This window comes from Leguminivora glycinivorella, chromosome 6, assembly GCF_023078275.1.
Source record: "Leguminivora glycinivorella isolate SPB_JAAS2020 chromosome 6, LegGlyc_1.1, whole genome shotgun sequence".
Classification (NCBI taxonomy): Eukaryota; Metazoa; Arthropoda; class Insecta; order Lepidoptera; family Tortricidae; genus Leguminivora; species Leguminivora glycinivorella.
In genome coordinates, this window is record NC_062976.1 from 8,757,762 (window position 1) to 8,785,094 (window position 27,333).

Sequence of the window (27,333 nt, forward strand, 5' to 3'; positions counted from 1 at the left end):
TACTTGATTGGTGCATACTATTAGAGGCATTTGTAACACATTAAAATTAATTTCAGATAAAATAAACGTAAACATCAACGAAATTTTTATAAGTATAAAATTAGGAGCATGTTTTTAATTCATTGTTCACTGGTTTTAAGAAAAAAAAAGAAACAAATTTGAAATTAGTAAATACAATTTATTTTAAAATAATTCAGCATTACAAACAACTTAATCTAACACTCATTCTAAATTACTTCTTCTTTTCATCTTTTTTATCAACTTTCGCTTTGTCTTCCGTTTTCTTCTCATCTTTATCCTTCTCTTCTTTATCTTTCTTTTCCTTCTTGGCTTCCTCTTTCTTGCCTTCTTCCGCATCTCTATTAGTGATCTTATTGTTGATAAGGTTGTGTAAAGCAATGATCGATCTTACAAGAGCAGCCAGGTACACAACAAGGGACTGATCATTAGTTTTAATATACAGATTATCGATAAAGTTGTCATTAGCAATGTCAGGAAGGAGGTTAAATATGTCCTGCAATTGGTAGATGATTTGATGGTTCATAGGTAACGAACCTTGTCCAACTTGGAGCAAGTAATCTCTAATTTCAGTCAGCTGTGAGTGTAAGCCTCTTAAGCCTAGAAGCTGATTGGTGATCCTTTGCGAGAGACTTCCCACTGTTGTGTCCTTGATGTCTCTCAGGAGATGTTCAACACCAACTTCCTCTGCTTCCTCTGCACCAATTTCACTGGGGACGTGTTCAAAAGTGCGAGTAGTTGGGCTACCATCATCGTGAACCTCTTCTACAGCCCGGTAAGCCTCAGTAGGAAGACCAAGGTCTTTTGGTTTTGCATCAATGATGACTAGAACGGAATTAGGGCAGTAACGCCTAATCAGCTCATTGATTGCTACATCATTCTGATGCAGTTTGGGGCCGGTGTGGTACCAGCCCACTACCTTCTCCCTGGCGTTAACTTTCTTGAACATGCCATACATGTTTTCCAGATAGTCATGGTCGAGGAACCAGACAGACTTATCCTTGTCATCTTCATCAAATGGAACTGGAATGCAGAAAAAAAAATTGAACAGCCTGTTAATAGACAACACACCTAGATCAGGAAGTATTTCACTAGGTTAAAATATTGTATGGGTAATAGTCATAAAACCATTCTTCATACAAAAATAAAGTTATCGTTAGAACTGGTAGGGAATTGTAACTATACCTTTAGTGATCAATGCAAACCTATTTTGCGGAAATTGAATACTAGGAAATGAGACGTTTTACCTTATATCAACCAGGATCCATTAAAAGTATAAAAATCTGCATGTTAAGTCACTATCTTGAAAGTAATTGGGTAACAAAACGCATTTTTTAACGTTGCGTCTAGAAAGGAATGAGATTGCAGATATTCAATGGTGACTAACCTGCAAAACTGTTCGATACATCCAGGACACCCTTAGCTCGCCAGCAACCGAGCAGGACACCTACTACACGTTTCTGGTTTCCAATTTTACCCATTCGGTTAAAATGATCCACGACACTAAGTAAAACTAGAGGATGAACAACCACTTTTGTGGTCACTACTTCTTGGCTAGGCATCTTGAGAATAAGTTGATCTATTGCTTAATCAACTAAAATTATATTTAAGATTGCCAGATACTTCAGCAAAAGGCGACAAAACAAACAATTCACAATAAATAATTCGCCAACAACGATGCCTATCCGCTAGTCAACTAAAATTTGACAGTCATCTTCATTTTGCTTTGCTTGTCGATGGTCAATAGGAATTGTCTATGACCAATACAGTTTAGTGGAGATACTGTTAAAAACACTGTCACTTGTTAATATAAACTTTCATCACTGAATTTGTGACCCAACTGCATTCCATTTTAAGAAACTTATTCGCAAAAATGAAGGTGTTTTTAGTTTCATATCGCTACTATATAAAATGCATTAATTATTGTTTTTGAAAATCGGACGTAAACTTTCAGCGTTAATAATAGGGCCTCTATTTGATGTGTCATCTACAATCAAACGTCAATGTCAAGGGAATGTGATATGTCAACCGAACCGAAGTCGCTAAGGTTATGTTTTATATTTTGGGCCATAATGCCCATAATTTATAACAATATTTAATTGAATACTGAAAAGTAAATCGGTTAAACAATTTTCTACACTGTCAACTTGTAGTAATTTTTAATAATAGCTCAAATCATGGCGCAACGAACGTTAACATTCGTGACCGGCAATGCAAAGAAATTAGAAGAGCTTCGTGCTATTTTGGGTAAAACCTTTCCTTTGGAGTTGGTCAGTCATAAGCTCGACCTGCCAGAACTACAAGGTGAAGTCGATGAAATATCTATCAAGAAGTGCCAAGAAGCGGCGCGCCTTCTAAAGAGGCCGGTCATAGTTGAAGATACATGTCTATGTTATAATGCCTTGAAAGGTTTGCCAGGGCCGTATATCAAATGGTTTTTAGAGAAATTAGAGCCAGAGGGCTTAACAAAGTTATTAGCTGGATGGGAAGATAAGTCTGCTCAAGCTATATGCACTTTTGCCTATAGTTCTGGTGAAAGTGAAGATGCTGAGGTCATCTTGTTCCAAGGAATAACGAAAGGAGAAATAGTTGAACCACAAGGAAGAAGGGACTTTGGCTGGGACTGTGTCTTCCAACCTGAGGGTTATGACAAGACTTATGGAGAACTAGCAAAGGAGGTGAAGAACACAATATCTCACAGATATAAGGCCTTGGATAAGCTCAGAAAGCACTTTGAACAGAATGGGTAATTTTTAATTATTCCATCATTGTTGTAACTAAGAATTAGAATGATTGCTTTAGTTAATAATTTGAAAATAATACAAAATTATTCATATAACTTCATTTTATTGCTAAACTCATCTTAAATTAGCCTTAAAGTTTATTATAAGTAAGGTACAGCGAGGCAAATCTCGACTGGGGGGCAAATGTAACTGATCCATTTTTTCCATGTTTTACAATGTTTGCATTATTAAATAGAGTGTCCACCGGTTATATATGGTAGGCGTGTTCAGTGGATACATGTAGAACTCAACATCATAGGGTAATAATGGAAAAAATGGATGAGTTATATTTCCCCCCCAGTCGAGATTTGCCCCGCTGTACCTTATTTAAAGGGTCTCCCTCGGAATCCCTAATAACGTTTGTTCGAAAATCACTTGGCCTAACTCATTTGGCCGAATTATGAAATGCCTAACGCTCTTTTGGCCTAACGATCATTTGGCATAATTTAAATTTTGCCCCAAAAATGACATTACCCAGAACCGATTCGCTGTTAGAAAGGTAGGTTTAGGTTAGGTTAGAACCGTGACCTCACACAAATCCGAATCGCTTCTAAAAAAGTGGGTTTAACGCCGTTAGGCGAAACAATATTAGGACATTTAAATTAGGCCAAATGATCATTATGCCAAAAAATATTAGGCAATGTAAAAATAGTTCAAAAAACTTTAGGGATTCCGATATAGATCCTATTTAAACTGTTTGTAGTTGTAAAATCTTAAAATTAGAATAGTTTGATAATTTACAAACATTGACATTTTTGAACCATTAAAATTATAATAGTGGTATTTTTTGTTACTAATTTCAATAATATTTTGATTCCACTTTTCGTAAAATATTTTTAAATTTCAGTCACAACATTAGTTTACAAGTTCACATATTTTCTTAATACTTGAACACGTTTACTTTCTAAGTATACAGTTTGAAACACAGTCCAACTATCACTATGTATATCTTAACCTTAACAATATTACCACCAGAGTTATGCACTCCAGGAGCAACATATGGCTCTAAATTAGAATTATTGTAATTTTTATAATACCAGTCTCTGTCTTCAGCCTGTCTAGTCTTTGTATTCCCTATGGTAGGTAATTCAGAAAACCTTGTTTTACCCTCTCTATTTATTACAGGCAAATAATTATCATGATTGTCATAATGCTCAGCATGAGGCATGGTTACTTTTGTTATAGTAGCTGGTCTTTTAGTATAGTTCCGTCTTGCTAATTCCTCATTGTTTGGTACTAGAATAGCTGACAGTGCTGTTGGTGGGTTATTCTCAATATGTTTCTTTATAGGGGGTTTAGAGGTCACAGAAGAGCCTGAGAATGGCTGGGTGCTTGTCTCTAGCCAGGCCTGTAAAGACATATCATTGCTGGTGTCTGTAGTAATCAGTAAGCCTTCTTTTTCTGTTATGTGATTGACTGTCAAATTAGATTCCATGAGATTGTATTTGCTGATGTTATTTGGGTCAATCTTTTCCTCTTCTATAGCCTTAGTTCTGTTGTAAGCTACATGAGTGCTGTTATCGTCATTCAAAAATGCTTGTATCTCATGAATTTCGCTCTTCATTTTCTGATGCGTAGAGTTCCTTTGAACTGTGTTTACTGGCGGTTTTGTTGAAGTTTCTACAACGCTGTGTTGCACACTGCCTTTGGCGCTGTATTTCGCGTCACCCATGTTCGCGATGGCATTTTGTGTCATATTCATATTGGGGTTTGTCATTGGTTTGAAACCAGTGGCTGTGGTTGGGAGTATGGGTGAAAAGCCACCTGTCTCAAATTTAGGAGGCTCATGTAGGTATTTGTCTGTAGGGTTTTGTTGCTTGTTCTCTTGCCAGTCTACCTTGCGTCCTGTATTAAGTAGCTGTCCCATGTTGATGGTAGGTAAAGGCATTCCGAAGAACGTGAAGCCACTGCTACCTGCATTAGGAGGAGGATTATTGTTAGTTTTATTTTTCATCTCAGCATAAAGAGTAGGTGTGTCTCCTGGTGTGTAATGTGACTTATTTTTATTTTGTGCGCTTATTTCGTTGAGTCCATCGATAAGGGTTTCGTTGTACGGATAGTCGACGTATTCGTCGTAAAAATATTCTGACTCTTCAGGAGAGGGCCTGTTGATTTTGTTAATGTGGTAATTGTTTTTGATTTGTTGGGTGTAATCTTTTATTTTATCCATAGTGGAGAACACTTGAGACGTCGCTAAATTGGGGAGTAGTGCTTCGTTTTCGAGGGCTACACAAGATCTCAAATCCTCGTCGCCTGTAGGGGTGTTTACACAGTCGCGGCTCGAGAACGGCATTCCCTTGACGTAGGTTCCATCGGCACATTTAGGCCCTATAGAAGATGATTCCGCAAGCCAGGATTTCAGCCAAACGATTCTGCAGTTGCAAATTAACGGGTTGCCTGAAAAAGAAATAATTAAAAATTAGTCCTCGTTTGTACCATACTATATCCTACCGACTGCGCCAAGGAATAGTACCATGTGCGTCTACCCACACATACGAAAGTGTATATACCTATATATGACAATCTCGCTCATAAGTCATAATAGAAGCTAACAAAAAAAGTGGCAAATAATAGATTCATACTTCATATCACAAAGAATTTCGTATACTTATTGATCAGTCTCATCTCTATCGCACGGGCGTAATAATGGTATGCCTCCGGTGACATATCATTAAGAGACTGCAAGTGGGAAGCAATACAATTATAAACGTGTACTGTAAGGCATATTAGCATTATACAGAATACAGAATAGTATTACTAGCTATGAAAAAGTATTAAATGGTGACAACATTGTAGCGTTGTCCCTTTCAAATCATTAGTGTAAAAAAACGAGACGACACTATTTATATCTTCTCTTTCTTGGTCAATAGGAGAACTTACCATCAATATCCAAAATGGCGATATTATTCCTCAGCTTTGCGAATACCGGTTCGCCGACTGTTGTCAATTTGTTGTGTTGCATTGAGAGCACCTTCAGCCGCGGCATGAAGTCGAACGGCTGGCCACCGATGTAGCAAATCAGGTTGTTGTCTAGGTTCAGCTCCACCAACCATTCCATATACTGGAAAGAAGCTCTAGTTATCTTGTTCAATTTGTTAAAACTCAAGTCCAGTACTTCCAAAGATGCAAGTTGTCGTAGCCCTGAATTATCGATATTCGTCAACTGATTATTACTCATATTTAAGTACTGAACTAAAGGAAGGTTCTCAAATGCCCGCAACGAGATGTATTGCAACCGATTCCCTTGCAACTCAATAATCCTCAACTTTGGAAGATTTGAGAAAACTCTATCCGGTAAATCTATTATATGATTTCTGCTCAAATGTATGGAAATAACATTAGGAAGGTTAATAATCGCTTTGGGGTGGATGATTTCTATTTGGTTGCTCTCAAAATGTATAGTTTCCAGCTCTCTCAGATCTTCAAAACTACCGGAGCGTAGTTCTGTGACCTTGTTGTTCACCATATTTATTTCTTTCAATGTATGGATGTTGTTGATAGCATTGCCATCAAAGAATTTTATGTGATTGTAACTGGCATCTAGTAGACGTAGTTTTGGTAGCATATTCAGAGAAATAGGTAGCTCTACAAGATTATTGGATGAGATATTCAATATTTCAATGTCAAGAGCTCTGTTTACAATATTCGGACTTATACTTTTCAATCTGTTTTTACTAAAATCCAATGTTGATAATGCGGCATTGTCTTGTACAGCCATAAAATCGAAGTTTTCAATGGTATTACCATGTAGATTGACTTGCTTCAAGTATTGCAGCTTTGTGAAACTTTTAGGGTGAACTGATATTATCTGGTTTTCACCTAGATCTAACATCTCTAGTCTCTCCAAATCTCCAAAAGTCGTCGGATCAATCTGCCTTAACCCATTGCGTCTCATGTACAGCCTTCGTAAGTTATGTAGAGTTTTCATACTTCCTCGTGGCATTTTTTGAATACCGTTGTTCGAAATGTCCAATGTTCTAAGCGATGGTAAATCTAAATCTGGAGATGGTGGTACTGGCAAGCTTGTGATTTGATTTCTTTGTAAGCATAATTGTTCTAGGCCTCTCGGCAGACCAGGGACAAATTCCATCAGTCGATTGTGACTTGCATCAATTTCATAAAGGCTAGCCAGGTTTCTAAAAGTCGCAGGATGTATGGACACCAAAGCATTGCCTGATATGTTTACGTACTCTAGCAACGGGGACTCAATAAACGTAATCGGGTCAATCATTGTTAATTGATTATTGCTTAGATTAATTCTTCTAAGGGATGGTAAGTTATAGAGTAACTTCGGTTGTAGACGTTGAAAGTAATTAAATGATAAATCTAAACCCTTTAATGCAGGTAAATTCCAAAATGGTCCTTCATTAAAATCAGTCAAAGAATTATTACTTAAATGCAATTCTCTCAAGGCAGGCATAGCCATAAATGCGTCAGCTTGTATGAACTTTATATTATTCTTATTTAGATGCAGGCGTTCCAAACTTGGGTGACCTCTTAGAGCGCCCCTTGGGATGTCCTGAAGTAAATTTTCGCTCATATCCAGAAACCTCAAACGAGGTAATGCATCTAGCAAAGCTCTGAATTCTGAAATATGCGTTATTTGATTTCCGATTAGATTCAATTCTTCTACGCCACTGCCAGATTGCTGTAGGAATGACTCGGGATGAATGCGATTTATATTGTTGTAATTTAGATCTACTACTCTTAACTTAGGAACCCTGTGAAATGCTCCATGATGTATAACATTAATGTTGTTGTTCGACAGGAAAAGGCTTTCTAACATGCCCTGGTCCACAAAGGCTCCTTCGTTTAACTTGTCAATTAAGTTGTTATTGAGATTTAAGTTAGACAACGAAGGTAAATCTCTTGTAGCTCTCCCAACCATAGATGCATCTGTTATTTTGTTGTTGCTAAAGGAAAGCTCGGTCAACATAGGTAGAAGAGATAGCGCTCTCATGTGAATAACATTTATGCCACAGTCAGTTATCTCTAATTTCTTTAATTTTGGTAAATTATAGATTGCATTTTCTTTGACAGTTTGAAGATTTGGACTGCCTCTAATGAACAGTTTTTCCACGTTGGGTAAACCTTCAAATGTGCGTTCATTCACAGCATTTAGACTTCCAGATTGGACGCTGATGTAACGCAAGCGTGGCATGCCTGTAAGAGGAGGTATCCTTTTAAGATTGTGCGATTGTATAGTGATTGCTTGTAGGTTTTGCAGTTTCATCAAACTTTCCGGCGGTATGCTCTTTAAGTCATTTTCTACTATAAATATTTCAACTAAATTCGTCTCCTGAGTTTCCAACCATGCTACGGATAGTCTTTCTAGTCCATTATGCCTCAACATCAGCCGAAGTATCTTTACATTTTGGAATATCTTGCCAGGTAAAGAAGGTAAATAGTTGTTTTCTATAATGAGTTCATCTATTGATCTTCTGACGGTGTCTCCGATCTTTTGTACGCCCTTCAACACTTGTGGCAAATCGCTGTGCGTGCACCTGTAACCACGAAATTCAGATTAAAGACAATGGAGCTTTGTACGACAATGTCAACATATTATAGCAAGTACCTACCATATTTGGATATCTTCGTTCCGATTTGTGCATATGCATGGAAGAATCGTTTCTGAGGCTGGACATACTGTCTGCCCTGACGTAATCGTTATTAGTAAGACCAGGCATAAGCAAACCCTCTCAGTCTTAAGTAGCATTTCTTAACTGCTTCGCCGCTCATTATATTAATTAGTGTTGCATCCAAGAATCCAAGTTTTACGCATCTGAAATAATAAAGTCTGTTATTGTTTTGTGTAACAATTTAATGTGTGTGTCGTTCATATGATAATTGGATGTCGACATTTAGATTGCTATTAGTCTAATAAAAGAGTGGTTATATTAAAAACTTGTAATTTCTGCGAGTGCATCAAGAAGTGCCTAAGTAATAGAGTCTGTCTAAGCAGTTAGAGCGTCTAGCGTCTGAACAGGTGAACCAATTAGAACGAGGTTATTATTAATGTAATGGATAATGTCAAAGCGGACCCCAGCCTCGCATGAGCCGTGGCGAATGCCGGGATAACGGAAGGAGGATGACGATTATTAATGGAAATATTTTTCCATTGAAAATTCTTGCTTAAGTTCTATTCACTACATGGAGCTTATGGAACTATGTCGTGTAGTTTATAATTATGTATAATAATATGTTATTTTAAAGGTATTTTAAAACACTAAACTGTTTGTTGTTTCAAAATGATAACAATTGCTGAAGCAATACTGTGGCGAACTTGAAGTATCATTTATGTTGCTGTGTCTCAACTGTGTTTTGGGTGATTAGGACTGGTCACTGTTCACAAAACGGAAGTTAAACAATACCGGATTGTGTCGTAGAGGCAAAGTACATCGTTTGCAAGAAATTAATTCTATAAACTGATTGCGTCAAGGACTTTTAGAACAATGACTGAAACAATGGCTGCGGTCCGGTGCTGCTGCACTTTCACTGTTTCCATTGTTCTTATTGGCGATCTACGGAGTCTACGTACTTTATTGTTCAACAATAGTTCTAACGGAGGTTACACAATGCTAATCCGGAGGTTGTATAGTTTTGGTGATGTAGGTCAGCGCACGTAATGTTGGGACCTGGTTAAGATTAAGGAGGCTATACTCGTATGATTACTCGTCATACTCTAGTTACGATGCAGTACGGCTGAATGGGGGATTCCCCCAAATCTGCGCCTTTTATAACTTTGAGGCAATGTCTTTGTAAATTATATTGCTCATTCTTATTGATATTGAGGTACGCAATAGGATCATAGTTTTCTTCTTAACGTTGTGACGATATGTTTGCCAGACTTTGTAATTTGCGAAGCCTGGGCTACTTGGACTAGGCTCGACAAAAGAGACACTTGTTTAGTTATAGAATACGAAAGGGACGGTTTTAGACACGTACCTACTAATAATTCTTATTTCCCCTCACTAGCTCGGAAACACGTGTTTTGTCCTTTAATACCAGCGGGTAAAAACGCATTTTATCCACTAGTGGGTAAAGTAATTTGACCTTGAATAAAGTCAAATTAACTGCTTTAAAATTGATAAAAGTAGGTGAATTTAGTAATAAAGATGATTTACCACCTGTGGAACTACTGGAAGCAGTGATAAACGCATTTTTTGCGTTGTAGTTTCCTCGCTATAGTGAGGGGAAAAGTTTTGTGTTACACTCGGGTGCAAATGTATTTTACTTCTCGTGTGTTAAAATACAACTTTGCCCCCTTGTATAACAAATAACTATTAAGATTTGTTCGGTTTCCTCACAAAGTGTTCCGGCTTAGATATCATGATGATGTTAATTTAACATGTAGTACACAATACCTACCATGTGTACATTTCGTGGTAAACCATTTTTTTTTATCTCATCACTTATTAGAATTTTATATAATACTTATGTATATTAATTGTGTTTACCATTGAATAAATTATTGAATCTGAATCTGAATCTGAATCTGAACCTACCTACTAAACTAGTTCATTGCCAAAGGCTATAGAATGTATCTCTGGCAAAGCCATTGTTTGAGATATTTTCCTTAACGAGCGCGTAGAAATAAAGGGCAAATGCACAGACATACAATGTACCTATGTATGTAAAATTCTAGATGTATTCGCACTCTAGATGTACTTGCACTCTACCTAAGTAGCGCTATTTCATCGTAAGTATTAGCCTGTTAGGTAGTCCTTTAGCGCAAGACGGCAAATCGTTCATTTAATATGAATTTTATCTTAATGTTAACTTTTAACTACTAGCGAACAGTACCTAGTCTCAGCTTAATGATAATTACTAAACATGCTATGTATTTCTAAAACCGAAATAAATATATTATTATATGTATACGAAGAAAAGTGACTACTATTAAGGCTTCCAGTGCCCCGGCTGGATTCAAACCAGCGACCTATGCTATAGTTGCCCTAGGCCATCAAAACAGTGGCATGGGTAAATTTCTTCTGTTGCAATTTCCGAAGAGTTAAATCCTATTTCTATAAGTACTTTTACTGCATCTGTGTACTTATTAGATGCTAACTACCCTGATATAAACTGCTCATTAAAACGTTCCTGACCTAACTCATGTCATAATGTGTACTTCGGTTTCATAATCACGATGCGTCTAACGATTTTCGAGGCCGTTTCACATGCGGCGTCTATCCAGATAATGTCTACGGCATCTTACTAGTGCATCATAGCAACCAGCCAGCAAGACGAGCAATCACTGTACAGTTACACAAGTTATCTCTAACTGTCAACTGTCATCCTACATTCCGGGGTGCAATGCGGAAAATTGACGTTGTTTTGTATGTACTTATGACTAAGTAGTTGCAAAACTTGCAAAGAGGCGGTAACGGTTGGTTCTAACGTTTGTATATGATTAGGGTAGGCTCTTTTAAGTATTCTGTGCGTTGAAGAATAAGTAAAAAATTTTTAGACCACACTAACTTTGTACAAACTTGGCAGTAAGCTATTAAGTTCAGGTAGCAGACTTTACGTGAACATGTAAAGATTTAAAATTTTGAAAAAAAAAACCGTCAGAGTGGACCGATTTTATCAAACATGGCTAAGAACACTCGACTAATTCAGCTATCAAACAAAAAAAGAACTAAATCTAAGTCGGTGTATCCGTTCGAAAGCTACGATGCCACAGACAGACAGACACGTCAAACTTATAGCACCCCGTCGTTTTTACGTCGGGGGTTAATAAACCGACTTTATCTTTAAAATTGATCACAGATTTGTAAGAGGCACTTTCAAGTTAAACAAAATCAAAAACAAGAGATCAAGCTACGCTAAAAATCCGAAGAGCCTATTAAAAACCGAGGAAGAAATTTCAAGCTATCTCGAGGCACTAAGTAAATGCCAAGACGATCTTTGCCACCGACATGAAGATGATACCGTACAAGAATATTACGACAGAATAACATATGCTATAGAAAACAGTCTAGAAATTGCCTTCACAACGCACACAAATAAAACTGGCAATATTATATCAGAACGCACAAAAAGGCTCTTACAACGAAGAATAGATCTAAAAAAGCAAAAACCAAAATCACGTGAAATGAAAAACGAACTTAAAGCACTGTACAAACTTATAAGTAAGTATATCCGACAAGACTATAAAAACCACCGACAACGCACTATAATAAAGTACCTCGAGTCAACTGGCAGCCTGAAAAGAGCCTATAAGGAACTTCAATCGCACAAATCCTGGATAGAGGGCCTTCGCGGACTACATGATGAAACACACAACAGAAAAGACATACTCCAGATAGCCACAAAGTTCTATAAAAAGCTCTACGATACTCCAGTACAAACTGAAACTTCTTCTTATAACCCAGATGAATCAGGAAACTCGTCAGAGCCAAAACCAGCGGACGAAATAGAAATTATCGGCGCAATAAAGCAGCTCAAATTGGAAAAAAGCCCAGGACCCGACAGGATAACTAACGAATCAATAAAAATTGCCTGTACTCTCCTCGCTACACCTCTAAAAATACTGATTAATAAAATATTACATACTGGAACCACACCTAAGCAATGGTCAGAGTCAAATATTATACTATTGTACAAAAAAGGAGATCCCAAAGATATAAGTAACTACAGACCTATCAGTCTCCTTCCTGCATTATACAAGTTATTCTCGTCCATAATAGAGAAAAGAATAAGTCCTACATTAGAAATTTATCAACCAATCGAGCAAGCTGGATTTCGCAAAGGCTATTCTACAATTGACCACATCCATTCTGTAGAGCTACTTATAGAGAAGTACCAAGAGTTTAGAAGGACGCTCTACATAGCCTTCATCGATTACCAAAAAGCCTTTGACACTCTACATTATTCATCAATATGGCAAGCCCTAGCAGCTCAAAATGTAGAGTCAAAATACATTAAGATTCTGCAATATCTCTATGACAACGGTACTAGCAGAGTGAAACTGGAGTCAACGGGACCATCTTTTCCAATAAAAAGAGGAACGAGACAGGGGGACCCGCTCTCACCCAGAATTTTTATAGCTGTGCTGGAAATGGTCATAAGCAAATTAAACTGGAAAAGAGTAGGCTTGAATATAAATGGAAAACTCATAAGCCACCTGAGGTTCGCAGACGACTTGGTCTTGCTATCAGAAAACAGTGCAAACCTGGTATACATGATAAACACTCTACAAAAATCAAGTAGAGAAGTAGGCCTAGAAATGAATTTCAGTAAGACCAAAATAATGACAAATTCATTAAAACAGCCAATAATCATCGAAAACGTACCGCTGGAATATGTAGAGTCATACATATACTTGGGCAAGCTAATATCTTTCGAAAAAGAAAGCAACGAAATGGAAATCGACAGAAGAGTGAAAGGAGCATGGAATAAGTATTGGAGCATGAAGGAGATTTTCAAAAGTCAGATACCTGTAAAGATAAAGAAAAAAGTAATGGATACCTGCCTATTGCCGTCGCTCACCTACGCTTGCCAGACATGGAAATTTACAATGCAAATAAAAAACAAAATAAACTCATGCCAACGAAGTATGGAAAGAAGCATGTTAAATATCAGAAAGATTCAAAAAATACGCCACTCTAAAATAAGACAAGTATCTGGAGTAATAGACGCCTTAAGTTACTCAAAAAAAATGAAATGGCGATGGGCAGGCCACGTAGCCCGCATGAGCAATGATCGCTGGACAACCGTGCTAACAAAATGGCCGGGGCCACTAGGAAAAAGGAAACGCGGAAAACCGAGAGCCAGATGGGAAGACGATATCACGCATACGGCTGGCGAGCAATGGATGACACTAGCAAAAGATAGAGACTACTGGGCATCTCTGGAGGAGGCCTTTACCCTCAACTAAGAGGGGTTCTCGCCTTGTACTGATAAGTCAATTAATTAATTAAGTCAATTTCTTAAATTAAATTCAATCTTAAATAGTGTAATAATATAAAATAAGTACTGTAACTGCATGATATAGAGTCACATAATCAAATGATATAATTATTTTTAATGATACAATTAATTATATGCTAATATTATTTTTTTGTAAGATTATTATTCTATAAGTTAATTTGCGAGAAATAAAAAAAAAAAAAAGGCTTTTTATTATTTTTATTTTTATTTATCTTTAAAATTGTACTACATCTTCAGCCCGTTACGTTCCTAAAGTGGGAATCTCATTACGAACTAGAAAATGATCGTCAATATTATGAATATGTAGATGTCGCAGTAAGATAGATAAAGCCGTTATACAGTTATAACCCTAGGGATATAGTTATATGTCGTAACATAGTTAAACGAAAGCGATTAATTGCTATCTTACTAGGAATATAACTATAATACGTTACTAGTTTAGTGATATAATTATATGACTGGATTCAGTTTAGTGAAATGATTCTAGCCAGGACTGCGGCGGTGCGGCGGAGATATTAACCCTAGGGATATAATTATATACCGTAACATAGCTAAACGAAAGCGATTCCTCACCATCTTACTAGGGATAATATATTAGGAATAATATATTATAATTATAATACGTCTCTAGTTAAGTAATATAGTTACATTACTGGATTAAGTTCAGTAGTATAATTGTAGCAGTGTAGTGCGGGGGTGCAGTGGAGACGGGGGCGGGAGCTTACCCGCTACCACAAGGCAGTCGTTCGGCATCAGTTGTCGTTCACGTCACGGTTGAGTTTTCGTGCATAATTATTTATTGAATTTTCGCCACTTTTTCTGTGATATCGTTATGTTACGGCATATAATTATATCACTAGGGTTATAACTATAAATACCTCCGCCGCACGGCCGCACTCCTGCCTACAATCATTTCACTAAACTGAATCCAGTCATATAATTATATCACTAAACTAGTAACGTATTATAGTTATATTCCTAGTAAGATAGCAATTAATCGCTTTCGTTTAACTATGTCACGACATATAATTATATCCCTAGGGTTATAACTATATAACGGCTTTATCTATCTTACTGCGACATAGACATTAACGCTCCGTACAATAATCGAAACACAACTGTCTCTGTCGCGCTAATACAGAATCCTAATACACCCATGAGATCAATACGATATGCAATCGTGATTGATTAGCATGTTCTGCATGTTGTCTACGCGTTATGGTCATTGCCATCACTTTTGTGACACTATTAGTAAATTGCAAATATTTATTTGACGACAAAATAACCTATACTTTTTCGAGCCTGTTGAGTGTAGAAGTAAAAACATAATAATCACGACTCACGCTAGTTTTCCATTCAAGGGTAGGTAGAATAATTATGGAAAATTAACCCTCGTGCCGCTAAGTTCATTGGCAGCGGGTAACTTTGTAGGCGCTCAACAAACTTTCCGAACTCTGAATCACCTTTTATTTAAACTATACATTCGTATGTACTCAGGTTTTAAGTATTATAATAACACGATAAAAAGCTAAATATATACATAATATGCTAAAAACTTCGCCACCCTATTTTAACTGATGTTCCTCTGAATTTATACCAGCTTTCGTAATAATTTTTTGGTCTATCTATACTATACAATACAATTAATTCAGTATCAGTGTACACTGAGAGAAATTTGCATTGTGAATTTAACAAGTTCGACTTGTTGCGGTTTATCCGTTTGAATCAGCCAAACGTATGTTTAAAACAATATGTGTCAGGTTGTTTTTATAAAATCTACTTGTTGATTCAAATACACCGTGTTTCACTTAACACTAAAAACCTAAAAACCGTTTGTTCAGAATCGAAAGTAGAATCGATTGAGCTATATCTTGATGGGGGTAATATTTTTATTGAAATTAGTATGATTAGTTATTTTTTTCGTGCCTATTCTATTGTATTCGTAATACAACATTGTGTATATCGCATTGCTAGAGGTTGTTTACCTTTTTCAGTATTTAGGGGTATTAATACTGGCTGGTTACTTGGGCGATTATTTTTTCCGCTACGAAGTTTGACGTTGTTTGTCAGTTTAATCTTAATGTTTATCATAAGTCATAACAAATTGAACTCTTACCTAATTACAACCTTGTCATTCTGAATATTGGGTTTAAATTTGCTTACTGCGATTACCTGTCCAATTTGAAGTTTACTGTGACAAAGCTTTAAAGTGTTTTACAATGACATCTTAGCTGTCTATTGGTAAACCTTATGTCGTTGCAGTAACGTTCACAAATAAATAGTTTTATGGTTTATGATGATGGATGGTTTTATTGAGTGTAGAGCTAAAATTTAAGTCAAGTAGAGCTGTACAGAAATCTAAAAATTCAATTAAAAAAAAAAGTTACCATCAGATTAAAAGATGAATACTCTAGATGAGTTTAAAAAAATAAAAATCTGTCGGGGTGTCTGAGGTTTTGAGTGATACCGGAAACACGTTGTATAAGGTAACGGCGGCTATCAACGCGGGTATCGAAATCGACGTCCATTACCGCCGCATTTGCAAATACGCATTTTATAGGCAAACCGACCAATTTCCTAAATAAAGTTACTCACACATAGGAAGCCTGTTTAGTTGACTAACGCACATATAGGCGCTAGAGAGTGTGAATGAAAAAAGACACTCGCTATTTGACAGTTTTTGCCACGGGGCCGCAAGAAGAGGTTGTGTCATACTGAATCGTGACGCTAAACCTAAGTGAACTCCAATCTCATTTAGTAGTTTACGTAATAATTGTGGTAAATAGGTGAAAGTTATGCATTTTAAAATATTGTTTATAGTTTTCTACATGACTTCTGAGTACTTTTTACGTATTGTTTAGCCTGTAAATGTGTTTAAAGTGGAAATTAAAAGACAGCGGTGAAAGGCGCCATTTCGTGAGTAGATTCTATTACTGTGGTATACCACAGTAATGGTTAAAGTAGTGATATTGATTCTTTATGCTTTATTTTAAGTATATGTGATCAGTTATATAATGTCTTACAGTTGTTTCAATCTTGATCTATTCACGCTATCAAAGAACTATTTACGTGCTATGAAAAATATTCAACAAAACCTTAATTTTTAGCAAAAACTTCATTACTGATTTCGTAGTTTCTATGAAAACCGTTAATTTGTCAATTTTTTTAAACATTGAGATAAAGTCTGATGTTTACTTACCAGTTATGTAAACTTGGTTTTAATATAAAGTTGCAATATTTTATTTTGATTTGTAATGAAAATACATCTGTATGACATTGTTTTTATTGGTCGGAATTAGATTTTATTATACTCCAATTTATACCTATCACCGATGGTACGATCGGATAACCCTCGGTAATGGAATGTATAAGAATCTATTACCGATCCATGCAATATTTGTTTGGGTCGGTAATAGGTTCCTAAAGAAGTATCTATTACCGAGCGACATATTAGTCTTGTATCAAAATATGACATTTAGAGTACCGTAAGTACAGATTTCTTAGATGAAACTGAGTCTTCTGTGGGTATTAATAAAGGAAGATAGTATAGGTATATGTATTTGTCATAATTTGTATATTCAACCGTCGGTATTAAGCTCCGAATTTTGAGATGGGTTTCTATTTACCGATGGCAGAAAAACACTGTCATTCATACCCTCGGTAATGAAATCTCAATTCGCGTTAATAGAACCGCAGCCTGTTCATTACCACGGTAATAGAAAATTTAGGTATGCTGGCTTCAATAATTATTTTATGACATATAATAAACTAAAATGATCCAAAAACTCTTCAAAACTAATAGGTCAATAAATACTCTTCCATAAAAAAAATATTTGTGGTCGTTAACGAGCTTTGATACCCCTAATTTTTTGGAATCTTTTGAAATCTTCCTGAAGTACCACGTTAATAGGCGCCATTACCTTATTGCCGATTCAAATGACAAGTAGCTTGTTGTTTGAACCAAAGAGCACGTAGGCGCTATTTTAACCAAAAAACTTGTTGAACGAACATGAAAACTGGTTGTATTTTCTCTCAGTGTACTTACCTGTAAATGTGATTCTTTGTTTAACTATATCTACCTATAAATTATCAGTATTATCACTATTAATTAGTCCCTATAGGTAGTAGGGTAAACTCGCCTCATTCGGTGACACGCCTAATTCGGTGATAGCCTGATAGGTACAAGCTTTGAAGCACTATTCCGAAAGAAGATTTTTGGTTGTTTCAACGAATTAGGCATGTCACCGAATGAGGCGAGTTTACCATATAGGTATATTTCATAGCAATGGTTAGTGGCCCATGGATTCCATACAACTTCACAAATATTCACGGGGAAAAAATAATCTAATTTAGCGTTGGATTCTCTACTAATATTTTAACGCCCTGCTGCCACTAGTAGCTCTTGATATATAGGTTTAGGTTACAGGAAGCCGTGTCGTGTGACTCGTGTGTAGAGTCACACGACACGGCTTCCTGTATCCGGCACGGTTGAAAAATAAATTAATAGTTTAAAAAACACTATAAAACACGCTTTTATAAATGCACGTAAAAGCCAAAAATAAATTATGGATCGTTCAAGTTGTCTCTATTTGTGAGCTGAAGTTTAAAAACTATGTGCTTTTAATTATAATATTTGATTGTAAAAGCGTGGGGCGCTGGAACAGGAAAGACTTTCTTGTAAACAAATACATAGCGTAACATAGCATAATTTGATTTATCAGCAAGTTATACAAAAAGTCTTTCCTGTTCCAGCGCCCCACGCTTTTACAATCAAATATTATAATTAAAAGCACATAGTTTTTAAACTTCAGCTCACAAATAGAGACAACTTGAACGATCCATAATTTATTTTTGGCTTTTACGTGCATTTATAAAAGCGTGTTTTATAGTGTTTTTTAAACTATTAATTTATTTTATACTTTTTAGTCATTAATAATGAAATACTTTTAACATTTATACATAAATTTATTTCAAGTAGGCGGATTTTACATGCCATTTGTGGCTTAACGTGTACTTATTGCTAATTGATACTTAATAATAGCGGCTACCTTCTTATTACGGTATTATCATAAAAATGTTTATACCTTGTAAGTTATCCGTAAAAGATAGACAATATAGACATGTGCTATCGCCATCGCGGACTTTTTGAAGACATTAGAGAGACATACTTTCGCCATACATTGTTTTGAAGCTCTCAGCTAGTGGAATTTTGTTTGACTCGATTAGAAAATATTGTCACATTTCAACTAATTCAAACAAAATTTAAGTATTTCTTTTTTGCCGAGCCCCCCTTTATTTGCTCTTAAGGGTCACAGGAAAAACCATTACCCAACTTATTTTAAATACAGCGTTGATCTTTCTTTTATGCGGGGGGCTTCGCCCCCCGAGCCCCCCTTTTCGTTACTCTTAAGGGTAACAAGAAAACCCTAACCCAACTTATCTTAAATACTACGTTGATCTTTATTTCATGCGGGGGGCTTCGCCCCCCCAGACCCCTTTGTTTGCTCTTAAAGGTCACAAGAAAACGCTAACCCAACTTATCTTAACTACTACGTTGATCTTTCTTTCATGCGGGGGGCTTCGCCCCCCGAGCCCCCCTTTGTTTGCTCTTAAAGGTCACAAGAAAACGCTAAACCAATTTATTCTAAATACTACGTTGATCTTTCTTTCATGCGGGGGCTTCGCCCCCGAGCCCCCCTTTGTTTGCTCTTAAAGGTCACAACAAAACCTTAACCCAACTTATTTTAAATACAACGTTGATCTTTCTTTTATGCGGGGGCTTCGCCCCGAGCCCCCTTTGTTTGCTCTGAAATGTCACAAGAAAACGCTAACCCAACTTATTTTAAATACTACGTTAATCTTTCTTTTTTGCGGGGGCTTCGCCCCCGAGCCCCCTTTTCTTTGCTCTTAAGGATCACAAGAAAACGCTAACCCAACTTATCTTAAATACTACGTTGATCTTTCTTTCATGCGGGGGCTTCGCCCCCCGAGCCCCCCTTTGTTTGCTCTTAAAGGTCACAAGAAAACGCTAACCCAACTTATCTTAAATACTACGTTGATCTTTCTTTCATGCGGGGGGCTTCGCCCCCCGAGCCCCCCTTTGTTTGCTCTGAAAGGTCACAAGAAAACGCTATCCCAACTTATTTTAAATACTACGTTAATCTTTCTTTTATGCGGGGGCTTCGCCCCCGAGCCCCCTTTATTTGCTCTTAAAGGTCAGAAGAAAACGCTAAGCCAACTTATCTTAAATACTACGTTGATCTTTCTTTCATGAGGGGGCTTCGCCCCCGAGCCCCCTTTGTTTGCTCTTAAAGGTCACAAGAAAACGCTATCCCAACTTATTTTAAATACTACGTTGATCTTTCTTTTATGCGGGGGCTTCGCCCCCGAGCCCCCCTTTGTTTGCTCTTAAAGGTCAGAAGAAAACGCTAACCCAACTTATCTTAAATACTACGTTGATCTTTCTTTCATGCGGGGGGCTTCGCCCCCCGAGCCCCCCTTTGTTTGCTCTTAAAGTTCACAAGAAAACGCTAACCCAACTTATCTTAAATACTACGTTGATCTTTCTTTCATGCGGGGGGCATCGCCCCCCGAACCCCCCTTTGTTTGCTCTTAAAGGTCACAAGAAAACGCTAAACCAATTTATTCTAAATACTACGTTGATCTTTCTTTCATGCGGGGGCTTCGCCCCCGAGCCCCCTTTGTTTGCTCTTAAAGGTCACAAGAAAACCTTAACCCAACTTATTTTAAATACAACGTTGATCTTTCTTTTATGCGGGGGGCTTCGCCCGAGCCCCCCTTTGTTTGCTCTGAAATGTCACAAGAAAACGCTAACCCAACTTATTTTAAATACTACGTTAATCTTTCTTTTATGCGGGGGCTTCGCCCCCGAGCCCCCCTTTGTTTGCTCTTAAAGGTCACAAGAAAACGCTAACCCAACTTATCTTAAATACTACGTTAATGTTTCTTTTTTGCGGGGGGCTTCGCCCCCCGAGCCCCCCTTTTCTTTGCTCTTAAGGATCACAAGAAAACGCTAACCCAACTTATCTTAAATACTACGTTGATCTTTCTTTCATGCGGGGGGCTTGGCCCCCGAGCCCCCTTTGTTTGCTCTTAAAGGTCACAAGAAAACGCTAACCCAACTTATCTTAAATACTACGTTAATCTTTCTTTTTTGCGGGGGCTTCGCCCCCGAGCCCCCTTTTCTTTGCTCTTAAGGATCACAAGAAAACGCTAACCCAACTTATCTTAAATACTACGTTGATCATTCTTTCATGCGGGGGCTTCGCCCCCGAGCCCCCTTTGTTTGCTCTGAAAGGTCACAAGAAAACGCTATCCCAACTTATTTTAAATACTACGTTAATCTTTCTTTTATGCGGGGGGCTTCGCCCCCCGAGCCCCCGTTTGTTTGCTCTTAAAGGTCAGAAGAAAACGCTAACCCAACTTATCTTAAATACTACGTTGATCTTTCTTTCATGCGGGGGCTTCGCCCCCCGAGCCCCCCTTTGTTTGCTCTTAAAGGTCACAAGAAAACGCTATCACAACTTATTTTAAATACTACGTTGATCTTTCTTTTATGCGGGGGGCTTCGCCCACAGAGCCCCCCTTTGTTTGCTCTTAAAGGTCACAAGAAAACGCTAACCCAACTTATCTTAAATACTACGTTGATCATTCTTTCATGCGGGGGCTTCGCCCCCCGAGCCCCCCTTTGTTTGCTCTGAAAGGTCACAAGAAAACGCTATCCCAACTTATTTTAAATACTACGTTAATCTTTCTTTTATGCGGGGGGCTTCGCCCCCCGAGCCCCCGTTTGTTTGCTCTTAAAGGTCAGAAGAAAACGCTAACCCAACTTATCTTAAATACTACGTTGATCTTTCTTTCATGCGGGGGGCTTCGCCCCCGAGCCCCTTTTGTTTGCTCTTAAAGGTCACAAGAAAACGCTATCACAACTTATTTTAAATACTACGTTGATCTTTCTTTTATGCGGGGGCTTCGCCCACAGAGCCCCCTTTGTTTGCTCTTAAAGGTCAGAAGAAAACGCTAACCCAACTTATCTTAAATACTACGTTGATCTTTCTTTCATGCGGGGGCTTCGCCCCCGAGCCCCCCTTTGTTTGCTCTTAAAGGTCACAAGAAAACGCTAAATTAATTTATTCTAAATACTACGTTGATCTTTCTTTCATGCGGGGGCTTCGCCCCGAGCCCCCCTTTGTTTGCTCTTAAAGGTCACAAGAAAACCTTAACCCAACTTATTTTAAATACAACGTTGATCTTTATTTTATGTGGGGGGCTTCGCCCGAGCCCCCCTTTGTTTGCTCTGAAATGTCACAAGAAAACGCTAACCCAACTTATTTTAAATACTACGTTAATCTTTCTTTTATGCGGGGGCTTCGCCCCCCGAGCCCCCCTTTGTTTGCTCTTAAAGGTCACAAGAAAACGCTAACCCAACTTATCTTAAATACTACGTTAATGTTTATTCTTTGCGGGGGGCTTCGCCCCCCGAGCCCCCCTTTTCTTTGCTCTTAAGGATCACAAGAAAACGCTAACCCAACTTATCTTAAATACTACGTTGATCTTTCTTTCATGCGGGGGGCTTCGCCCCCGAGCCCCCTTTGTTTGCTCTTAAAGGTCACAAGAAAACGCTAACCCAACTTATCTTAAATACTACGTTAATGTTTCTTTTTTGCGGGGGCTTCGCCCCCAGCCCCCTTTTCTTTGCTCTTAAGGATCACAAGAAAACGCTAACCCAACTTATCTTAAATACTACGTTGATCTTTCTTTCGTGCGGGGGCTTCGCCCCCGAGCCCCCTTTGTTTGCTCTTAAAGGTCACAAGAAAACGCTAACCCAACTTATCTTAAATACTACGTTAATCTTTCTTTTTTGCGGGGGCTTCGCCCCAGAGCCCCCTTTTCTTTGCTCTTAAGGATCACAAGAAAACGCTAACCCAACTTATCTTAAATACTACGTTGATCTTTCTTTCATGAAAACCTTCCCCTTTGTTTGCTCTTAAAGGTCACAAGAAAACGCTAACTTATCTTAAATACTACGTTGATCTTTCTTTCATGCGGGGGGCTTCGCCCCCCGAGCCCCCCTTTGTTTGCTCTGAAAGGTCACAAGAAAACGCTATCCCAACTTATTTTAAATACTACGTTAATCTTTCTTTTATGCGGGGGGCTTCGCCCCCCGAGCCCCCGTTTGTTTGCTCTTAAAGGTCAGAAGAAAACGCTAACCCAACTTATCTTAAATACTACGTTGATCTTTCTTTCATGCGGGGGGCTTCGCCCCCCGAGCCCCCCTTTGTTTGCTCTTAAAGGTCACAAGAAAACGCTATCACAACTTATTTTAAATACTACGTTGATCTTTCTTTTATGCGGGGGGCTTCGCCCACAGAGCCCCCCTTTGTTTGCTCTTAAAGGTCAGAAGAAAACGCTAACCCAACTTATCTTAAATACTACGTTGATCTTTCTTTCATGCGGGGGCTTCGCCCCCGAGCCCCCTTTGTTTGCTCTTAAAGGTCACAAGAAAACGCTAAATTAATTTATTCGAAATACTACGTTGATCTTTCTTTCATGCGGGGGCTTCGCCCCCGAGCCCCCCTTTGTTTGCTCTTAAAGGTCACAAGAAAACCTTAACCCAACTTATTTTAAATACAACGTTGATCTTTATTTTATGTGGGGGGCTTCGCCCGAGCCCCCCTTTGTTTGCTCTGAAATGTCACAAGAAAACGCTAACCCAACTTATTTTAAATACTACGTTAATCTTTCTTTTATGCGGGGGCTTCGCCCCCGAGCCCCCCCTTTGTTTGCTCTTAAAGGTCACAAGAAAACGCTAACCCAACTTATCTTAAATACTACGTTAATGTTTATTCTTTGCGGGGGCTTCGCCCCCCGAGCCCCCTTTTCTTTGCTCTTAAGGATCACAAGAAAACGCTAACCCAACTTATCTTAAATACTACGTTGATCTTTCTTTCATGCGGGGGGCTTCGCCCCCCGAGCCCCCCTTTGTTTGCTCTTAAAGGTCACAATAAAACGCTAACCCAACTTATCTTAAATACTACGTTGATCTTTCTTTTATGCGGGGGCTTCGCCCCCCGAGCCCCCCTTTTCTTTGCTCTTAAGGATCACAAGAAAACCTTAACCCAACTTATTTAAAATACAACGTTTATCTTTCTTTCATGCTTCCCCCCTCGAGCCCCCCCCCCTCCTTTTTCTGTTCTTATCTTCCGGCACCATCATCAGGCCTTGAAACCTAATCGTAGTCATAGTTCATTACAAGACTTTTCTAAGAAGCCCAAAAACAGCTATGATACGATGTTCCATCATGTAGTTCCAGTTCATATCTTCCGGCTCCATCATCAGACCTTGAAACCTAATCGTAGTCAAAGTTCATTACAAGACTTTTCTAAGAAGCCCAAAAACAGCTATGATACGATGTTCCATCATGTAGTTCCAGTTCATATCTTCCGGCTCCATCATCAGACCTTGAAACCTAATCGTAGTCAAAGTTCATTACAAGACTTTTCTAAGAAGCCCAAAAACAGCTATGACACGATGTTCCATCATGTAGTTCCAGCTCATATCTTCCGGCTCCATCATCAGACCTTGAAACCTAATTGTAGTCAAAGTTCATTACAAGACTTTCCTAAGAAGCCCAAAAACAGCTATGATACGATGTTCCATCATGTAGTTCCAGTTCATATCTTCCGGCTCCATCATCAGACCTTGAAACCTAATCGTAGTCAAAGTTCATTACAAGACTTTTCTAAGAAGCCCAAAAACAGCTATGATACGATGTTCCATCATGTAGTTCCAGTTCATATCTTCCGGCTCCATCATCAGACCTTGAAACCTAATTGTAGTCAAAGTTCATTACAAGACTTTTCTAAGAAACCCAAAAACGGCTATGATACGATGTTCCATCATGTAGTTCCAGTTCATATCTTCCGACTCCATCATCAGATCAGCTCAACAGTACCATATTATTGTATTGTCATCGGAACTACATATAGCTGCCAATTTTCATTACGCTACGATCCTTGGAAGATGGTTAAATTAGCCTCCGCAGATTCCATTACATAGTTAGTTACATACACGACGACCTAATAAAAGCGTGTTAAAAAGACAAGTGACTGCAGTGTATGCATTTGCACCGCAGAATTGTAGCATCGACATTAAATTTGTTTTATGTCATAAAATTTCACAGATACCGGGACACCAGGAACAAATCCTGTAACCTTCTATTCTCCAACCCATTTTCCCTGGTAAATGTGAGCAAAATGCTACCATGATCAAATACCTAATTGTTTTTTGGTGAACTAAAGAAATGGATGCAACACGCATGAGGCATGACGCATGACTCCCATAAATGGCAAAAAATCCGGTACGTATCATACTTAGACTATTATCTTATTAAAAGTGATTTTCTCTAAACTTTCTTTTGTCAAATTAGTCAAGTGCGTACTTAATGATGACTTTGTTGAATTTGTTTTGGTAATATGCAAACCTAATGTTTACGGGGACGATGGTTATTAATTAGTGCTTCAGATTTCTTTCAATCAGGGGAAGAATCAATTTCACTTATCTAAGGCTATTAACATCCTGGGTCTTGGTGACCTCGTACGAGTAGGTACAATAAGGTTTGAACTTTTATAAGAATATAAGAAAGTTCTAAATTCAAAAGCACAAAAATTTGCCAGGAATCCACGAGGATAATTTGGTTCGCATCAGATAAATGTGGTCAATTGCAAAATTTGTTAACATAGCTGCTGTACCTAAATTAATTCAACTATCAATTATTCATACTCCAATAAGTACCTGATGGTAAATATCCTTTAAGCACTCCACAGATCAGATAATTCAAACAGAACGACACAACAAAATTACGATCTTGCGTAATCGGGCACTACAATCCAGAGGCAAGCGGGCCCCTCGGTGGCTAGACACAAACTGGGATAGGAGTCTATTTCGCATGTAAACACCAGACTTTCGGTTCACAGCTCGATGCGCACCAAGAAACTTATCTTTCACCATTGTGGCTCGTGCCGTACCGACGTAACGTGCGAGTAGTACAGATGTGTAGATAGGTAGAAATGTAGTCGGTAGTAAACAAACTTTGCTAGTTTGATAGCACAGAACGCGGAAATTAAGCTCGCTACTTGGGCCTACTTTATGAGTAGGTACACTCTCTCACACTGATTATTGGATGTCGTGCCTATAGGGAAAATGGATCGTTAAGGACTTAGTTTTAACGCAGATACCTTATTTATACCAATTTACTTCATACCTACTGACAACTGGATGCTTTTGCATTTACGCCATGGAAGATAACGATACAATTAGCAAGTAATTATTGCTCTTTCGTCTACTTACATGCTGTAATTCTGAGTCACAGAGAACCTCCTATAGAGTGGCAGTCTTGTATATTTGGTTCGCGATACGAGTCACCAGTGTTTGGGGTGCGAGGAGCGGGCGGGGAATGTGTTAAGCGCGCTGTGATTGGCCGTTTCAAGGACGGCGGGCAGTCGCGCCAGATGAAAAGGGACAGAAGTATGACTGTCCCTCTACTGACGCGTAAGTGGCCAATGTAAGTTGACCTATGCCGGCTCTGAATAAATTATAAATATGACTTATTTGTGGAATGTAATGCCGTCTGTTTTTAAATTTGAGCTTCTTGTTACCTTTCCACACCATTTCACACTACAGGTGGACATCTTTAAGGCATCAAAATACCCTTTTCCAATTTTTTTGTGCGAAAAACACGCGCTGCTTTCGGGTCTGTTACTTGGTCGATACTGATCGGGCACGGCGAGCGCCCGCGCTTATATCAGTGCAAATACTAGGAAGGCTGGCAACCGCGAGTCGTCTTGTAATAGATGTCTATAGGCCCTATAGGGGTTGGTCTGTGTTCTGAGTCCACTAAAAGAGCAATTGACGGTAGCTATCTTCTGTGTATTAGCATAGATTAAAATTTAATCTAATATAAGAAGATCATACCATCCCATACATTAAAATGCGACCACCTAAGAACGCGCATACACTACACCACACATAGATGGCGCCACAAAAAAATGCCTTGTTGCCATCGATTATTTGTAGATTGGCGTTAAGTGACATTTTCTATCTACAAGTATAATCGAAAGCTACAAGACATTTTTTGTGGCGCCATCTATGTGTGGTGTAGTGTATATGCGCGTTCTTAGGCGGTCGCATTTTAATGTATAGATAGGATGCTTTGATCTTATATTTAAATTAGTCATAATCATAGATCCGTATGATCAAGTGACTTCTATGTTTGTGATTCCTGTAATTAAACATATTCAAAGTAAGAAGACTTTACTTGTCTCATCTATGCTATACATTCTTTGTCTATTAAATTGCAAAATAAGGAATGTTTTGGTATCTCGATGAAATCTTACGATGTAGTAATAAGGAAGGCGTTTGGCGTGTGGACAATACAATTGACATGTCGCTTAATTGTGCCAACTGCCATGTAATTTGAAACACATGCAATAAATGATGGAGTACTTAGAGCGGCTGCACACGATGACAGTATAGGACGGTCAGCATTAAAAATATGGGGTTCTTCTAAAAAAGTGTGAAT

The 27,333-nt window shown here is 38.2% G+C and overlaps 3 protein-coding genes across 4 annotated transcripts; 1 reads left to right on the forward strand and 2 right to left on the reverse strand.

Moving 5' to 3' along the window:
• Positions 1 to 157: 157 nt before the first annotated feature.
• LOC125227226 (26S proteasome non-ATPase regulatory subunit 7) lies at positions 158 to 1,730 on the reverse strand. Its single transcript, XM_048131485.1, has 2 exons — positions 1,406 to 1,730; positions 158 to 1,041 (listed from the first exon to the last, which is right to left on the reverse strand). Exons 1-2 carry the CDS (start codon positions 1,578 to 1,580, stop codon positions 233 to 235), a joined length of 984 nt encoding a protein of 327 aa, XP_047987442.1. The 5' UTR covers positions 1,581 to 1,730; the 3' UTR covers positions 158 to 232.
• A 301-nt stretch (positions 1,731 to 2,031) lies between these two features.
• Positions 2,032 to 3,017, forward strand: LOC125227351 (inosine triphosphate pyrophosphatase). Its single transcript, XM_048131641.1, has one exon. It carries the CDS (start codon positions 2,196 to 2,198, stop codon positions 2,766 to 2,768), a length of 573 nt encoding a protein of 190 aa, XP_047987598.1. The 5' UTR covers positions 2,032 to 2,195; the 3' UTR covers positions 2,769 to 3,017.
• Positions 3,018 to 3,350: 333 nt separating this feature from the next.
• On the reverse strand, positions 3,351 to 25,716 carry LOC125227257 (protein artichoke). 2 transcript variants are annotated; one of them, XM_048131516.1, is made up of 4 exons: positions 25,554 to 25,716; positions 8,381 to 8,586; positions 5,682 to 8,305; positions 3,351 to 5,198 (listed from the first exon to the last, which is right to left on the reverse strand). In XM_048131516.1, the coding sequence occupies exons 2-4, from the start codon at positions 8,515 to 8,517 to the stop codon at positions 3,706 to 3,708; spliced, it is 4,254 nt and encodes a 1,417-aa protein (XP_047987473.1). In that variant the 5' UTR covers positions 8,518 to 8,586; positions 25,554 to 25,716; the 3' UTR covers positions 3,351 to 3,705. The 2 variants fall into 2 exon arrangements, with proteins under 2 accessions (XP_047987473.1, XP_047987474.1); XM_048131517.1 differs by having other exon boundaries at positions 8,381 to 8,583; positions 25,548 to 25,716.
• Between the last annotated feature and the right edge of the window lie 1,617 nt (positions 25,717 to 27,333).